This window comes from Cheilinus undulatus, linkage group 14, assembly GCF_018320785.1.
Source record: "Cheilinus undulatus linkage group 14, ASM1832078v1, whole genome shotgun sequence".
NCBI classification, from domain to species: domain Eukaryota; kingdom Metazoa; phylum Chordata; class Actinopteri; order Labriformes; family Labridae; genus Cheilinus; species Cheilinus undulatus.
Window position 1 is genome coordinate 23,676,576 of NC_054878.1, and position 17,261 is coordinate 23,693,836.

Below are 17,261 nucleotides of genomic sequence, written 5' to 3' on the forward strand. Positions count from 1 at the left end.
TTGAAGCTATTGAATGCTGTATATCACAGTGCTTTTAGGCAGGTTTCATACTCATCATTGTGACTTTTATCAATCAGTTGGCTGGCCCTCCTTGGGTCAGCAAAGGAAACCGCACAGTATTATGTTTATTTACACAGTACTTACAGGTAAACCCCCTCCTTACCTGACAACGCTCCTGTCTATAAACATTTCCACCTGTACAACCAGATCTCAGAATTGGATCACTTTATAAACATCAAATTTAAGGACTAAGTGGAGTAAGACTCTCTTTAATGCTGCTTCACCTAATGTGGAATCATTCCAAATAATGGCTAGGTTGCTCTTTCAGGTATCATACAGTGTTGATAAAGAACTTGTGTCTTAACAGAAAGTGATTTTCACAGTTTCAAAATGTGATGTATTAATCAGGGCTTGGGATTATAAAGCATGAGTGTGTGACTATGAATTTATTTGTAATTGTTCATTCGGTCTTTTTCTGTTCTTCTTTTATTGTTTTGCTGCGCCCTCTTGTGGTGAGAACTTTATTACAAAAATAAACGTTTAAGAATTAAAGACAAGAAAACAGTTATTACATGTATTACTACTAAAGAGCAGAGTACAAAGTATCACTTTGCCACAAAAATATAGAGGACTATGTGAAACTTACAATACAGCGTGTTGATTGCACGCACAAAACAATACCGCTTTATTTAGTTAAGCATTAAATATTCAGATCAACTTCGATGTTCAGTGCTAATGCAGTAACACATCACTTTATAATGCATATAAACAGTCTTATTAAGCTCTGGTTTGTATTCAGAAAATATTCCAGAATGAGACAAACGTGATGTAGAAAGGCTACGAAATTGTATTCACAACAGAGCATTGCCATAGTGCAAAATGTTCTTTTTCTCCTCCTCCGGAATAGCCTTATCAATAAATGTATTCATTGAAATTAATAGGCGCTACATCTTTTGCCTGAAGGTGACAGGGCTAACGTGAAGAACAGAGCACATTAATTTCATCTCCCCAGCTTCGCTAACAAGAGGACCTGGGTTTGTTTTGCTCCGTCTGAAAGGAGAAGGACATATCAGTGACGTCACGCCGGACCGCCCCATCTCCCTCCCTCTCTCTACCTCCAACTCTCCCTCAGCCTCGCCGTCTCCTTCAGTGTGTCGAAGCCGAAAACAGAGCACCATCCCGGGGCAAACAGGCTGTCAAACGAGCTCCGCGCGGCAGTCATGGCGGCGCCGTTAGCCCACTTCGACGAGGACTGGCAGGACTTTAACGAATTCAAGCCGTCCTCCGCTACGGCCGAGCAGCTGGACCAGCTGAACTCCAATGTGGGCGACTCGTCGTCGGGCCTAGACGATTTCTCCGACCTGGACAACAGTTTCTCCGGGGAGCTCTGCAGCTTCAAATCGATGGAGGACCTCGTCCACGACTTCGACGAGAAGCTGACAGTGTGTTTCCGAAACTATAACACCACAACGGAGAACATAGCTCCCATTAAGCCCATCACGGAGGATAATTACTTGAAGGACGACGAGTGAGTGTCACTTTTATTCCGTTTTCATTGACGCTAACTTTTAATCTCTTGGCTAGCTAGCCTCTTTAGCATCTCCAGGCTAACATAAGGCTGCTGTTGCCCGGTGAGAGTTAGCTTAGCTGAAATCAGCGCTGGCTTAAGTTTAACTGGCAGTCAGAGCAGGCTGACACATCTACAAGACTTTTGATGGTAAAATTGACTTCATATGCTTTAGTGTTTGTTCCAAAACCCTGGATATGTTTCGATTGTTAGTGGTATCAATAAGACGGATTACTTTTGCTTTTTTAAAAAGATGGACCTGTTTTTCCTTGGTTAGTTTTGTGTTTGTGTGCTTGAGAGATAGAGGAGAGGGGAGGGGTGGCTCATGCCACGTTACCAGTGCTAAATTTCATGATTTATTGCTTTTTTCAGCTGTTCATAACCACTGTCCCACAGACTGTTTAGTGGGTGCATCAATCACTAAAGTATGCACGTTTACAGTATTTTAAATTACGTCAATCACGTGTTAAACTCCTAAGACGTTTCACTTCTACTATTAGATGAACTACAGTTACCTCTGACTGCAAAGACACAAAATGTCATGTTTAATTATTGTATTTGTTACTTTTGTAACTTGCTACTGTTTTCAATGGTTCCCAGAAAAATAAAATTATGACAAAATATCTAGGATTTAAGGAAGCCAGTGGCAGACATGTGTCCATATGTTTTATTCTGCTCTGTTATGCTGGACAAAGAGCAAATTCTTAATGTTTTCTTGAGATCCTGACTTGTGTATTCTCCATCTTGGATGGAAATGTTTTCAGTAAGGTTGGTTTTCCTGTGATAGTTTTCTAATTTGGTGTCACCTTAAAAATGTATGTTGTGACAGCAATACGGGGTGAAAAAATACTTTCATGCATGTCCTCCAAAGTTTTAGCCAGTCTCTTTGTTCATTCTTTTGTTTTGTTCCCTCTAAGGTTCAAACTGCAACATTTTTTTTATTGAATTAATTTCAAAATTTTCAGAATTTTGGGTCACAGCTTCACATTACAGAGGAGGTTAGTCCTATGGTTGGACCAGTTGAGAACCGCTAGTCGAAAACATAGTTTGAAGAAGTTTGTAATGGCATGTAGTTATTGTAAAGGATGATAATTTTATTCACAATGATTAGCTGTCATCAATTTAAAGAGCAATGTAGATGCTAATCCTTACTGTGAATTATGTTTTATTTAACTTTTAAGGGTTTAATTGTGAAGTTGTCTGTAAAAAAGGAATTATTTGATAATTAATTAATTGATAATAAGATATAATTTGGTGCTTTTATGCTTTTGTTGTTGACAAGACAGTGGATAGAGTAAGGAATTGGTGATAGTGGGAATAGGAAGTGATGTACTGGAAAGGAGCCATGGGCCAGATCCATACTTTGGCTGCCAGTTTCAAGGACAACAGCCTCTGTGCATTTGGCATGCCGATAGGACCGCTAGGGTACTTTAGGCTAAGGTTTTCATGATTAAAAGATGTGAATTATAAAAATCACGGTCAACCAAAGGGTAAATGTTGAATTTGATGATGCTTTGATACTTTCACTACCCAATTTTTAAAAAACAGTACAATCCCTGTCATTTTCATTATAGATAGTAGCTAAAAGTACAGAAGCGTTAAAGAAAAAACATGCAAGAGAGGTGTTTCAGAAGGGAATTAATCCATTAAAGACTGCAGGCAACCATCTAAACTGCAAAACATTTCTGTGCTGAAACATTGCAGATTTCGTTTAGCAATTTTGACGTGAAGTAATATTCCTACAATTTTTGGTAAATAAAAATAAGGGATTGCCAAACATTTGGTACATCAAACGTCTGTTCTTAGTTGCCATGCTAAAAAATAGGTATTAATATAGTTTGATGTTTTCTAATCACATACTAAACTCAAAAATATTAGCATCATGACAACCTATAAAGCAGTGGCCCTTGACTTTTTGGACCCATTATCAGCTCCTCAATAAAAATTGCAACCTAAATTTCTGATTTGTCAACAAAATGGATATATTTAATGAAAAAATAACAGTTTGGACCCCAAACAGTACAAAACACTTGACAAATCCAGGGGACAGGACAAAAAAAAGCAAGTTTTAAAAGAGTAAAAGAGGACAAGAGTCTTGGCACAGTTTTTGCTATCAGGATCACATTATTGACCCACTGAATAGGTCTCTGCAAGCCACTTTTAGTTCTACTGGTGGATTGGGACTACTCTAAAGGACATCTTAAGACTTTCATAGTAAACAAATGATCGGGAACCAAATTATACTGAACTTTTTTATTTAATACAAGGACTTGGTGCATCTGCAGTCCATAAAGAAGATGTTCCCTTGTACCTCCTTGTCAAAGGGCTGCCATTTTCTCTCCTGTCAACTCACTAATCATCTAAGCCTGCAATCGTTCAAGCTAGCTAGTTAATTCATATCAGCTGGTCACATGGACATGTGAAATGATTACTTGTGACAAGACTAGAAAAGTCCCTGAAGCCCGGGTATTGTGTAACTAAACTGCAACTTTGTGCCCTGACAGTAATAAAGGCGATTGTGGAGAGCGTGTTATACCAAGGACTTGTAGCTACATGCAGTTTGTGTTTCTCTAAATGTTTGGGGAGAATAAAGGGAGGCTGTAAGCATCTATGGTTGTTGGAGGTGAAGACACAGAGGAAGGAGGGTACAGAATAATTGGGCAGCAGCCCGGCGAAGCCCAAAGAACAGCGCCAGGCTCAGCGAGAGTCTTTTCTGGATGACTGCGCTTTGCAGGACGTGCTCAGGCGCTTAACAAGTTCTCCTCTTCACTGAGACCGTGGCTGAGACAAACAACAGGGATGACAGCGAGGAAATGTGGGTTTGTGTTTGTGTGAGAACGCCTGGAGAAAGCAAAGCGTTTGTGTCGAAGCAGAGTCGTGCATGTGTGGATTATGGTGTGTGCCAACATGTGATAAAACAACAGCCGCATGAAAATATTCACAAATCATTCAGACCAATTGTCACAGTGCAGAAGAAAGAAGAGAAATTTATTCCCTTGAATATAGACCGGCCACTTCTTCAAATGAAAATGCTCCCCCAAGAAACTGAGACTAATTTGTGTATTTTGGCGTGTGCTCACGTGCCTCAGACAGTGTCTCCACTGGAGGGACAAAATATATATCCTGCCAGCCTTTGCCCTATTTAGAACGACCCTCTCAGCCCCCGACTCACAAGCTGGGCATGAGCACCCCAGGGAGAAACATGCGAGTTACATAAACATTTTTCCGTGTGTGAGAGAGAGGGAGGGTATGACGATGCAGAGTTTCTCTGACACATGGGTTCACAGCATCCATCCCCGCTCTGCTTCCAGCGTTAAGTGCCAAGAATAAAATCACTGGCTTGCACGTGCACTCGAGTTTCAGATCCTGCACAGACATCTTTAAAATAAAGCGTAAAAATGCTGCCTTTGTCATAGGAACCACATGAAGCTGAATTCTTATTGAGCATTCATAAAATGCATCAATTGAAGTTAATCAAAACCTGAATAAGAAAACTTAGCACAACTGAAAAATAATGTTAACCATTGAAACAGTGTATGAGTTTTTGGTTGAGCCTTCAGCCAAAGGGAAACGTTTGTTTGAATCAGATGTTGCACATATTTTCCTCCATTCCTCCAAAAATGTTAGCAATAAAGTTTGGATGAAGATGGATTTCATAGCTGAAGACTGAACTTGTTTTCTTCTTCACCGTCTGCTCAGCTGTGATGTTCTCTCTGCCTGCTCTTGTTCTGCAGAGCATCATCAACATGCACCAGTCTGTTAACTGACTATGACACTGTTTTTAAATGAGTTGTCCGCAAAGTGTACGTTTATAGAAATTAATTCCACATGGGAGACAAAACAGTGTGGTGCACCTCTGCCAGAAAGTTGAGCTACAGTGTGTAGAAGTATAAAATGAGGAGTTGACGCAATCGTTTGGAGTTTCAGGTAGTTGTTGTGAAATGCAGCAGAAACATGAAATGAAGCAGCGATAAGAAGGCACTGTAAACCTGCAGAGTAATGCTGGGTCACTCTGAAAGCAGAACTAGCATATTCTTTTATCATTTCCCCATGACTTTGTTCTGTTTTTCATTGTCTTAAACCATGAACTCCTCTTGCTCTTCCCCAGGGTTTGGAACACTCTGACAGATAATTACGGCAACGTGATGGCGGTGGACTGGAAAACATCGCACACGCGGTCCCTACACCTGCCCACCCTCAACCTCACAGAGCACGAGGTACCACAAACAGACAAAAGAGTAAACAAACAAGCTTCATAGTCATGCTCAAGCACTTTTTTTGTAATTGCCACTTTGCAAAAAGAAGGCCAAATGTCAGCAGCATGCTCCTTTGTTTTCGATCGAATTAAACATCAGTTTGTCTCATTTAAGTTTTCTCTCCCCTTCTTTCTTTCATTGACAGAAATTGGATAACCAATCTCTGGACTTGTCGGACGATGAGGAGCTGAGGGAGCAGATGGACATGCACTCCATCATTGTGTCCTGTATTAATGATGAGCCTCTCTTTACAGCCGAACAGGTAACTCTACACAACGTGGGATATAAATATGATGATAAAAATGATGTTTTTTGTTCTAGAACTTAAAAAATTCTTGTGGGGAGGGGGTGCTCAAAAGTACAAGTTTACACCTTACAACATAGAAAGAGAAGCATGTGCTCATGTGCATGTTGTGCACTACAAATTTACACCACCAACTACTGCCCTGCAAGGGGTATAATCATTTACAGAGGTCACAGTTTGGTACATACCTAGGTTTTAGTGTCACGGTTTGGTACAGGCTCATTGAGTTGTAAAAGGCAACATAAAGCCCCAGACTTATATTCCCAAGTTCCCTCAAATACTGTTTTTAACTGGCAGTAGTGCAGCTTGTAATTTGTTCCATCTGTGTTATTTGGTGTTGCAACACAGAAATGAATAGCAGTGTATCATATTTATGATTTATGAAGAGGCATCACATAGTTTACACGTATTAAATTAAGTAATGATAAAACTTACTGAATAACTTATTCAAAGGTCTTTTTTGTAAAACTTTTTAATAGCAAAGCACTCAAAAATACCAGGCTACTTTGTCAGTTACAGTGCCTGTAACAAATAGTCATCCCCTTGGATGTTTAACCCTCTTAATGATTGTATAAATATATCATGGTCATTATAATTTGGCTTTTATGACAAAAACATGCACATGTGGACACTACAATTATACTCCATTCTTCTTTGCAGTACTGCTCAAGCTCTGTCAGGTTTCATGGCATGAACAGCCCTTTTCTTGTCCAACCACAAATTCTCTATTCAAAGTTAAAAAAGCCAAATTATATTGACCATGATTAATTTATAAAACCAATTTTAATGTGAAACATCCAAGGGGGTTAATACATTTTTATAGGCACTGTACACTTGTAAGACAGGCTGTCTTGAAATCAATGAAATCCATGCTGATTTTGTTCTAAAATGTATCACTTTTAGTGTGGGGTTGAGGGTGTGAGGTTTTTAACTCTATAGATACAAGTAGGGGAACCATAAAGTGAAGGCCAGGAGCCACTGATCTAGCCTAAGCTTTGCAAAGTCGGTCCTTTTCTCTAGATTCACCTTGTTCAGGTTTATCTGTGTCACCCAATGTGGCATCTTCCTAAGAATATTTTCTAAATCTTTTGATGACCTAAAATAGATTTCAGAGGGGCAGACTACAAACAGAACCAAAAATAGTAACCCAGAAACCTGAAGTGTTTGTTCCTTGAAACAAATCATTGTGTTTGCTGTGATACGTCTCTGAACATCCTGTTGGGACAAATAGCACAGTCTTGTGTTGTAGCGTATCACATACTGTACAGTTCATTTTAGCTTCGATGCATTCTTGATGTTTTAGGTATGATTTAACTCAAAAATGCTGGGATCATCCATAAAGACATGAAACAATTATCACATGTCACCACTGTTGCTGAGATCTGTTTCACTGCTGTTGTTTGTTAATATTTAACACTGAGACAACAACTGTTAATTTGATTTTCCATGAGGCTAGTTGATTTGCACACTGAGGTTACAATAACCTGCTGAAAATAACATCCTTCCTGTCCATTAAACTTTAATAGAAGATAATATCCTGAAATGCTGCGTTTTACATCTTAACATGTCTGTGCGTTATCCAGGTGATAGAGGAGATAGAGGAGATGATGCAGGAGTCTCCAGACCCAGACGATGACGACAGTCCGTCACAGTCTGACCTGTCTATGCTCTCTCAGGACCTCCACGCTCTCAAACGCTCAGGCTCCAACACCAGCTACGAGGACCGTGAGTACCACCATCACCGTATACGATCATCTTTAAATGTTTGTGAGACTGGAACACTTTGTAGATGTTTGGCAGTCACTTAATCACCTAATAGAGTCAGATATATCTCACAGCTCAGCGCACTAAGAAACGCTCCATGCACTTACGCACGCTTGCATTAACATTCTTATGTAATATGCAACAAATGCAAACAGACAGCAGTTACGTTGTTCATACTTGTTATGTAATCAACAGCATACTGTATATTTGGCTTGAAGACAGTTTCTTCAGCCAGACTTGGGTAGACTTTCATTTTTACCCAGTTTGCTGGGGGCTATTGATTTTGTGTTAATAGTTGCATATATTAACTACAGTATGTAGTGATTTACATATTAGAATCTGAAATACTTACTCTAAGTGCATGCATGGTATTACAGCTTACACTCAGAATGATAGAGCTTTACCAAGAGGCATCAAATGACCACAAGACGTGCAAAAATGCCATTTATTTCCATCTAAATTTCATGATTTCTTTCTTCTTTGGCGTTTGCCCTCTATAGGGAACATATTTAGATAGTTTTCACTGGTTTCTCTGTGATACCTTATATATCACATCTTATGGCTTCCTACCTTAATCTTGGCAATTCAAATCATCAGTCAAGATCTGCATATGGACCCAGGCTCATTTGCCTTTTGTCATCTCAATACCTTTTTCCTGCTTCATTGTACAAAGAACAGTGCAGGAGTATTGGCAAGGCAAGCTGCAAAATTTACAAACCTAGTCTAAAATGACCTTTTGATTTTTATGTAAGGTTGTTGCTGGGAGCCAAATTAGCAACAAAGGTCTCCTCTCAAACCAAACAAACCCTGTGTAAACTAGAGAATGGACAATGAGGAAATCTGTTTAACAGGGAATATCAATGCTTCTCAGATGCTCCTGTAGGGGGGAGCTTTGCTCCAAGCAGAGCTGATGCTTATTTTGGCCCTCAAGCTGACTAAAATCCTTCAGCCTGTTAAATGACATAGTTTAAAAAAAACAGAGACATGGTTTGTGACACTGAGGGAGTTATGGGGTGGAATTATTATGATGTAAAGTTGACAGCTGCAGCGTGCATGGTAAATTATGGGAGTCATGTAGGCTTGGTTGCAGTTTTATGTGGTCCCAATCTGAATATAGGAAGGAAAAGTCAAAGCCTAGGACACAACAGTAAATCAGATTTAACTAACATAATCCTGGTACAGCCCTACCATGTGATACTTAACGTATGATTTTGGTAGAAACTGTTATTTAACAGTTACTGAGTGTTAATTGTTATAATCTTGTTTGTTCCTTGCAGAGTCACAGTCAAACCATGTGAATTCTTACAAGCGTCACCATAAATCCCCCACACAACAAGTTCATGAATATATGTATGATTTGTCACTTTGTTTCCTGCTGATATGTTGACGAACTGTCCTCAGGGCTGCGTCAGCTGTCTGTTTCGGAGTTGACTGAGACTCTGGAGGAAGTGGAGTCGGCCATCCGGCGCTACAGTGAGGAGCTGATCCAGGCTCTGGCCCTGCGGGATGAACTGGACTATGAAAAGGAGGTGCGTCAAGTTTTTAACTTCTTGAATCATGCAGCTTCAGCATCCACACTGCAAGTTGACTACTACATAAACTAGACATGTTTGCTTTTATGTTTTAACAAGTGACCACTCAGGTTGTACCATTTGAATATCTTGTTTGGTTGCTAATGTCAGAAAATGAGATGTGAAAAACAGCCATTGGACCTTCTGAGATATCAGAGAAAAACTTACAGCTTTATTCTTACTTCAACTCCACAGCAGTGCATTCATGTAAATTGAAGTGTAAATAGAAATATTTCTCCTAGGGCTGGAAAATTTGGCCAAAAATTTATCTTGCAGTATTTTTTTGACAGTTAACTGTGTTATGTTGCAGCGTTACAATAACACACTTAAATGCATTTTAAGTTGCTACAACCCCCCATTCTCTTGCTTAAAAAGGCCTATGATGTGATACTCAACTCATGTCTGAAAATTAGATCACAGAAAATGATTTTGTAAGTCTCTCTGTGTTCACGTCTTTGTAACTGCACCTGTAGTTTTAAGTTTCATTTCTCTTCTGTGGAGGTGTTTTGATCTTTTACTAAAACAGCACTTTACCTGATGTTGGCATTTATAATGAAGGTGGTTTAGCAAAAAAAAAAAAAAAACAACCACAAGCTTTTATTGTCAGAAATAGTTTATCATTAATTTAAACTTAGCTAGCAGAGGTAGAGCTGTTTCTCTGACCTTGTTTAATGCCACAGACCACTTCTTTGAATCATCTTGGGCCTAAAGTAAGAAAAATGTGAGTTGCTGCAGCTCTCGGCTCAAAACAAACTAAGTCAATTCATTGCAACTTACAGCTTGTTTTAAAACCAACAGCAGGCTGACAGAGACGCAGTGCCAAGTAAGCACACTTGCTGCATGTTGCTGTTATTACAAACGTAAACTTGGAACACACTTTATACCTCATTTCTGTGATACATGTTAATTACACTGACAAACAGAGTAAACATACTAATGACTGGACTAAGATTGAGCTACTGTCTGTCACATATCACTCTGCTATGCTAACAGCAGCATTGTTATACCTAGTGTGTGCACAACAAAACGTGTTTTAACCAGCAGTAAAGGTGTTGCAAAATCCATTACATTGCAGAATTTTATCAGTGATGGTATTAATATCAGTTGAGTACTCATTGTGTATTTCCCCCTAAAAGCGCTCATAGGTAGGCCTTCTTGTAAACAGATGTGACATGGGGCAGACTTTAAAAGCAAAATACACTTGAACTAAGTACTTCTCAAACTTCCTCACTGTCATAAATAGTTTATATCCTGTCCAAGTGTTCACTTTTCAACGTAGTTTTGTTTCCATTGGTTATTTTTACAAATAAGGGTTCTGCTGTCTCTGTCTACACGACTCGCAAACTAGAGGAGGAATCATAGTGAAAACTATTGATACAACTTGAACTTTCCATAACTGTGAGCTTCTAGGTCAACCAAACACTATAGAAAAAGATTTTGTGTGTTTAAAAACAGGTGAAGAACAGCTTCATCTCGCTGCTGATTGACGTGCAGAACAGGCAGAAGGAGCACCGCGAGCTGCTGCGGAAGAAAAAGAAGATCAGAAGTACGACAACAACAGGGCCCAACGGCCAGAGGACAGCCAGCACGCACATACCCGGCACGGTGAGTCAGTGCTTGACACAGTGTAGGAGGCATGAAAAAACAGAAGCTGTGCATGCCTAAATTGTAATGACAATTTGTGAACAGACAGACACGCAGTTCCTCAAATGGTTGTAGGAACGTATGCTGCATGTCTCACATACAGGATTTGTGTCAAACCTTTTCCTTCCTCTCCTCTGTACATAGAAACCTCCTTTTCTCTCTCATTACTCTTTTCCTCCTTCTTCTTGCTCCTCATAGCTCCTTACACTGGAGGGACTTTCCAATGTCATTCAAAATGGCCTGCGTCAAACTTTTGGCAACACAGGAGGGGACAAACAGGTGCCCCTGCTCTTTCTTCTGGTCAATCTTTTCTTTGCAGATTTTTCTTTTCCTCATTTTTCCTGTGTCCCCACCAGCATGTTTGTTTTCTTTTCTCAACAGCTACCACTGATGATTGCTCATCTGTTATATCCTTATCTTTTATTCGTTTAGTTCCTTTGTCTTTACCTCAGCCATGTTTTATCTTTTCATATCTCTTTCCACTGATCTTTGTCTTAATTTTTCACTTTTCATTTTTGCAGCTTTTATGGTATCTTCATTTTTTTGTTCCATTGTTTTAAACCAAGATTCTCCAAAACTATCAGTTACAGTCTCTGCTTGCTTATTATCATATGTTCTTTTGTCAACCTTCATTATGTCTGATTACGTTCTTACTAAAAGAAAACTTTATTTAAAAAGAAAAAAACTGGACAATGAAAATTTATTTTTATTTGTCCCACCTAATGTGTAACAGTCCTGAATTTGGTCTGACATCCTGTTATGTGTTTTAGTATCTGACCACAGTAATCCCGTATGAGAAGAAAGCAGGCTCCCCACCAGTTGAAGACCTCCAGATCCTCACAAAGAGTGAGTCCATATCTACAACTTTTTTGATTCGGCTTCGCTGCTTCTTAAATTTTGCTAAATATTGTGCTGCCTTTTTTCTCTGCTAGTCCTCCACGCCATGAGGGACGACAGCGAGAAGGTGCCTGCCCTGCTAACAGACTACATCCTCAAAGGTAAACACACGGTTGCTAGTCAGTTTAATCTGTGTTAAATGATTCTCTAACACTTTTGTGACAGGAGAATTTCTTTTTCCCAGAAATGTAGCATTGTTATGAGCTGTGTGATTTTTTTGTTTGTGTTGATGTCATAGACTGTATATTAAGATAGACGGAGCAGTAGTTGCCTGGGAGTGAAGCCTAAATGTTTGGAGCGCCTCCTGCTGACTGGTATCAGTGCTAACAGACGGGCCATAGGTCAAAATATAAAGACAAAATTAGTGCTTTCAGGATTAATGCAATAATCATGTTTAGATAAAGGTCTTATATTGATGTAATATAATTAGGTGCCATTAATCACAGTCATTCTGCACCATGGTTAAGAAGTCCTCCGCTGCAGTGATGGAAAAAAAAATGGGTTTGGGTACATGAACTCCCATCTTAAGTGAAGTGACATGATGCTCTTGCCTTTTACCCTAACGAACCACGCCTTTCTGCATGGCATGATTCTGTGTTGAATGCAGTTCCACTTTATCTCATAATTGGTGATAATTATATTTACCCACTAATCAAAGTCGGCCCAGGCCTGACCTTGTCCCGGCTGCTGCATCTATGCATTTATGTCACTCAGCTATCTTTAGTTCCCTTTGTTTTGGCTTCTTTATTACCTGCAGCAACAACTAATTCAAAAACCTTTCATTCTGTTGATTTCTCTGCTGTTTTCAGTGGCTCTAAAGTCCCTGGAGATAAGCTTTGTTTGACATCATCAACGTTGATCACATGAATATTCATGCACCTAAATTAGCCATGTGCTGCTTTTGCTATGTGCACCCCATAGGAAGTAGGCCATAGAAAAATTACTTTGAGTTTATATCTGCGTTTGTATTAAAGGATTCTTGCAACACATCTCCACGTAACATATAATATGTAATAATTCACTATTTAGTAATTTGGTAATTGACATATTTATTCAGCCAGACATTTTGGCTGTTGATATTTTTATCTGCCGGGCATCCGCCTGTGAAACTGTGTTTAAAACCAGTAGATACTAGCTAACAGAAAGTGCCTTACAGTCTGAAATAGTGTTGCATAATTTAATAATAATTTGCACTTGCGATTATACTGGACAATTTTGCGATTGTGATTATGATATAATACATGAATGGCATCATGAGTCTACCTGCTTGGTTATTAAGGAAAATGCAGAAAATAATGACAGTTTTGATCTCAACTCAAAACATACAAATATTGAGTGCTATTACAAAAATACAAAATCTGAAGTTTTTACAGTACTGCTCTCTAAAAAAATAAATGTTTCCTTTTTTGAAATTAAAGGTATCCCTACAAAGTGCAAACGCAGTGGCACAAGACTCAAGGCATTTTTCTAAACCTTTCAAGTACCACTTAATACAAAAATAATTGCAGCCTCTTATTAGGTTATCTGATAGCACAGCTTGACATCATAATTGCAGTTACAATTTGTTTAATGGTGCAACACTAGTCTGAAATTATAGTTTCATGCATACAGGGCCTGTATGAAACAACAGGAGACAAAAGCACTGTCGATTATAATATACAGTCTATGGTTGATATTCAAACATACTACCCCATATTAAAGAAGACCTACAGATTTTGAGTCCTTCTTAGGAGTGAATGGTAGACAGAGAAGTAAAGAAATATAAAACAGGAGGGGGAAATGCGTTTGTGTTGACCTGTATGTTCCTTGTCTTTCGTCTGTGCTGCATTGTCCTTTGGGTAGCTCTGGTATGAGAGCAGTGGAAACTGAGGTTTGTGAGGCACTGACACATTAACACAGATTCTTCACCTTCAGCTTACTCTTCTGAGCCCTGTTGACCTCTTTCTCTGTCAGTACGCCTTTGTAGCATCAATATCTTCCTCTTTCCCTAAAAGAAGCAGCTTTCTCTCACTCACTCTGCGTTTTAGTACCTGTAGTAGTGGCAACACTTAACCCTGACACACGTAACCACCATCATTCACAGAACACCCCTCCCCTCTTACTGTCAGCTTGTAGTAGCAGCTGCTCTTGTGTCTTGCTTCTCACCTCTTTCTTCTGTAACCCCACATTTTTCCCTTTTCTTGTTGCTCTTTCATTTCTTTTGCTCTCCTTCATGTGCCGCTTTTAGACTTTATATAATCTGCCCTGCTTTTGTCTCCACAGTTCTTTGTCCTACGTAAAGCCAAAGGGGAGCACCCTGTTTCCAGAACCTTCCATCGCACCATCAAGAGGGTTCTGGTAGTCCAGAAGAACTGAGAAAGCAGATAACAAACCCATGATTTCCTACTACTTTTCAATACATAGACTGTCTTTCCTTGGATATTTTCCTTTTCTTTTAACTTTGCCAATTGTTGCGCTCAAGCTTTTTAACTCTAGATATAACTCCTCGGTCTGTATACTTATTTTCATTCATAATATTTTACCTTTTTATTGCCTGAGTGCTACAACACTATATCCTGACTGCATGATGACTCGTCTATGGATGCCAGTTATCAGTATTAATCCAACACCTTATTTCTTAAATAGCCAGTGGCTCCTGTATAGAAAAAGGTCAGTTGATTTTGAATCCAAGGGCTTCATCAGGGAGGAAGGGAAATGCATTGCAATCTCTGTTTTGTAAATCAAATCAGTGTAGTACATGCCTGATAGATAAATAAAGACCTGACAGACTCTCAAAGAGTCAGGTGTGTGGCGGTATCGGGCATAAATCCTGTTTTTCCTGAATGGAAACTTTGGCTTCTATTGCATTTGTTGATTGGTTGCGTCATACAATGATTTGGAGTTAAAATCTCTGCTTGCTGAGGATCAAAAAGCAAACCCTTTAATTTAAATATCTGTGGTTATACTGTCCATCTGTCTTTGCATGCTGATTTCAGGGTTTATGGTCATTATCTGTTAGCTGAATGTTAAAATGAAATATTTTGTATAAGATTAAGAGAAAATTGCACAGTTTTGGGAACTTTTTTACTTTGCAAAAAAGGGAAAAATGTGAAATGACTTGAGAAAAGTGAAGCTGGTTGAACAAACACGTAAAGCATATTTTTGGAGCAGGAGTCAGGGTATTTAGGCTATTTTTGTGAGATTAGGCATTTTCAACTTGCCAATTTTGTGATCAGATTGCAACATCATTTTGTAAATGCTGTCCATTGACCTCAGAGCCCTCAGATAGCAACCACCATCCCCAACAACTTTATCACTTCCCCCAGGAGTTTTCTTAACATTAAAATACCTCGTATGACATCACTGAATTATTAGAAATGGACAGAACACATCATGTCTTTACATTAGTAGTTACAGTTACAGTAATGCTAGGTTTGATTCTAGTCTAGTTAAGCTTCTGTTAAAATGTGGGTTAACCCTTTAATTGTTGTGGTCATATTGTAGTAGCACCTCTGTGATCTGGTGGAGTAGTAGTGGAGATTTGTGGTGGAGGTACTCAAGAGTACCTCTTACTAGATTAGTGGTAGAAATTTAGATGCTTTAAGCTTGTGGTGCCAAAAGCCCATCGACATAAAGAGCTGTGGTCATTAATCCCTTTTATCCACTCACTGCATTGGCCATCATCAGAATTCAAACCTTAAAGGGGATAGTGCAATGATTATTTTTTTACACAAAAGTCACAGAAAGACTTGGTTGCATATTTTCTTTACAAATTATAATACAAAACCAGATTAGAAGAGATACAGGAAGATATGAATGCTGGAAGAATTTAAAGCTCCTGTGAGGAACTTTCTGCCAGTTTCTGTGACCATGCAGACAACGAAAGTCTTTTTTTAATTGCCAGTTTTGCCCTGAACATGTACAGCAGGGTTTTTCATTTGAACAAAAATGTTTATCCAACACTCAAAATTATTAAGGGTTTAAACAATAAAATGATGAAATTAGAAAAACTCAATTACTTAAAGGGTAGGCAACATATTTTATTGTCAACTTGTCGTGTTGTGTGTTTAATGTGCCATTTACCATGGCACAGAGCTGTTTTACTGCACTTGCATATCTTAAGCTGTGTTTATATTTCTAAACAGTCTGTTAATTTCTGGCAGCCACTCACAACCCTTCATCTGAGACTCTGCATTTTTTAGGACAGAAACACACGCCTAAACTTTCAAAATAAGATAAAATAAAACTTCTATATAGGGTTAATGTAAGGGTTAATGTAAGGCTTAGGATGCCAAAAGTTAGAAGTTAAGAACATGACCTGCAAAACCTGATTACAGGACATTTGATAAAGCAGAGTAAACAGTCTGCTCACAGGAAGAAATATTGTCCTCCATGGAAACATCCCAATGCAGCCAGCATAGCTTAGAGAACTCTGTTAGCTGTGTAAGCTACCTAGATAACATAGCTAATGTAGCTGCTTTGTAAGCTAGGCACTAGGCACTGCAGCAGGACTTTTAGGAATTAGTCTTAATAACACAGAAGTAACTAGACAGTGCAGACCTCCGCCATTAGCCCTATCTCCCAATAGTAAAGAATCCTTTAAAAAAAATTCCTGGATCCAGACGGTGATCCAGATCACTCCCAAAATCGAATCAGTTCTTCCTTATGCCATTTGTGACATTTCCTGAAAACTTCATCAAAATCCGTCCATAACTTTTGGAGTTATGTTGCTAACAAACGAACAAACCCTGCCATTCACATAACCTCCTTGGCGGAGGTAATAAATCTTGTCTGATATTTGGTTGTTCTTGTAGCTCATAAAGAGACCTTGGTATTAACTTAATTCTTTCCTATCTTCCAAAAAAGGAAAAAAAATCCCCACAGGAGCTTTAATGAGCTTAGAATTTATCTGTTTGACTTCTCTTTATCAAATGTAAGTATCCCAAATTTTTGGTAGTCCAACAAGAAATCAACACATCACCCCTTTAAAGCCACATGAACCACTAATCTCACTCTGCATATCTAGAGTTAACTATTCAGATCACCAGCTCCTAAAGGTGCGCTCCATGCTGTCAGATCAGGTATAGTCTAGCTCTCAGGTATGATCTTCAGTGTTAGTTTAAATCTTATTCTGAAAGGTACTGACATTCCTGAGCTTTTGTATATTTCTTTAAACATTTTATCAGCAAGACTTGCCGCACTTTATATTTTCAGTCTCCTAATAGATAAAAGACTTGGTAGCCTCACGACTAAAATCAGGGTAGCATTAAAGATGTTGA

At 38.9% G+C, this 17,261-nt stretch overlaps 1 protein-coding gene across 2 annotated transcripts; it reads left to right on the forward strand.

Annotated features, from left to right (window-relative positions):
- The first annotated feature begins 1,111 nt into the window (after positions 1-1,111).
- On the forward strand, positions 1,112-15,047 carry fez2b (fasciculation and elongation protein zeta 2b). Of its 2 annotated transcripts, XM_041805127.1 has the most exons (9): positions 1,113-1,528; positions 5,676-5,784; positions 5,969-6,085; positions 7,711-7,852; positions 9,293-9,420; positions 10,918-11,067; positions 11,877-11,952; positions 12,039-12,104; positions 14,266-15,047. In XM_041805127.1, the coding sequence occupies exons 1-9, from the start codon at positions 1,221-1,223 to the stop codon at positions 14,280-14,282; spliced, it is 1,113 nt and encodes a 370-aa protein (XP_041661061.1). In that variant the 5' UTR covers positions 1,113-1,220; the 3' UTR covers positions 14,283-15,047. The 2 variants fall into 2 exon arrangements, with proteins under 2 accessions (XP_041661060.1, XP_041661061.1); XM_041805126.1 differs by lacking the exons at positions 11,877-11,952; positions 12,039-12,104; positions 14,266-15,047 and adding an exon at positions 11,305-11,856 and having other exon boundaries at positions 1,112-1,528.
- The last annotated feature ends 2,214 nt before the right edge of the window (positions 15,048-17,261 follow it).

Coding starts and splice junctions, on each gene's coding strand:
- fez2b (XM_041805126.1), top strand. CDS start 1,221: ATGGCGGCGCCGTTAGCCCACTTCGACGAGGACTGGCAGGACTTTAAC. Junction 6,086..7,710: donor CTCTCTTTACAGCCGAACAG/GTAACTCTACAC, acceptor TGCGTTATCCAG/GTGATAGAGGAGATAGAGGA. Junction 9,421..10,917: donor AACTGGACTATGAAAAGGAG/GTGCGTCAAGTT, acceptor GTTTAAAAACAG/GTGAAGAACAGCTTCATCTC.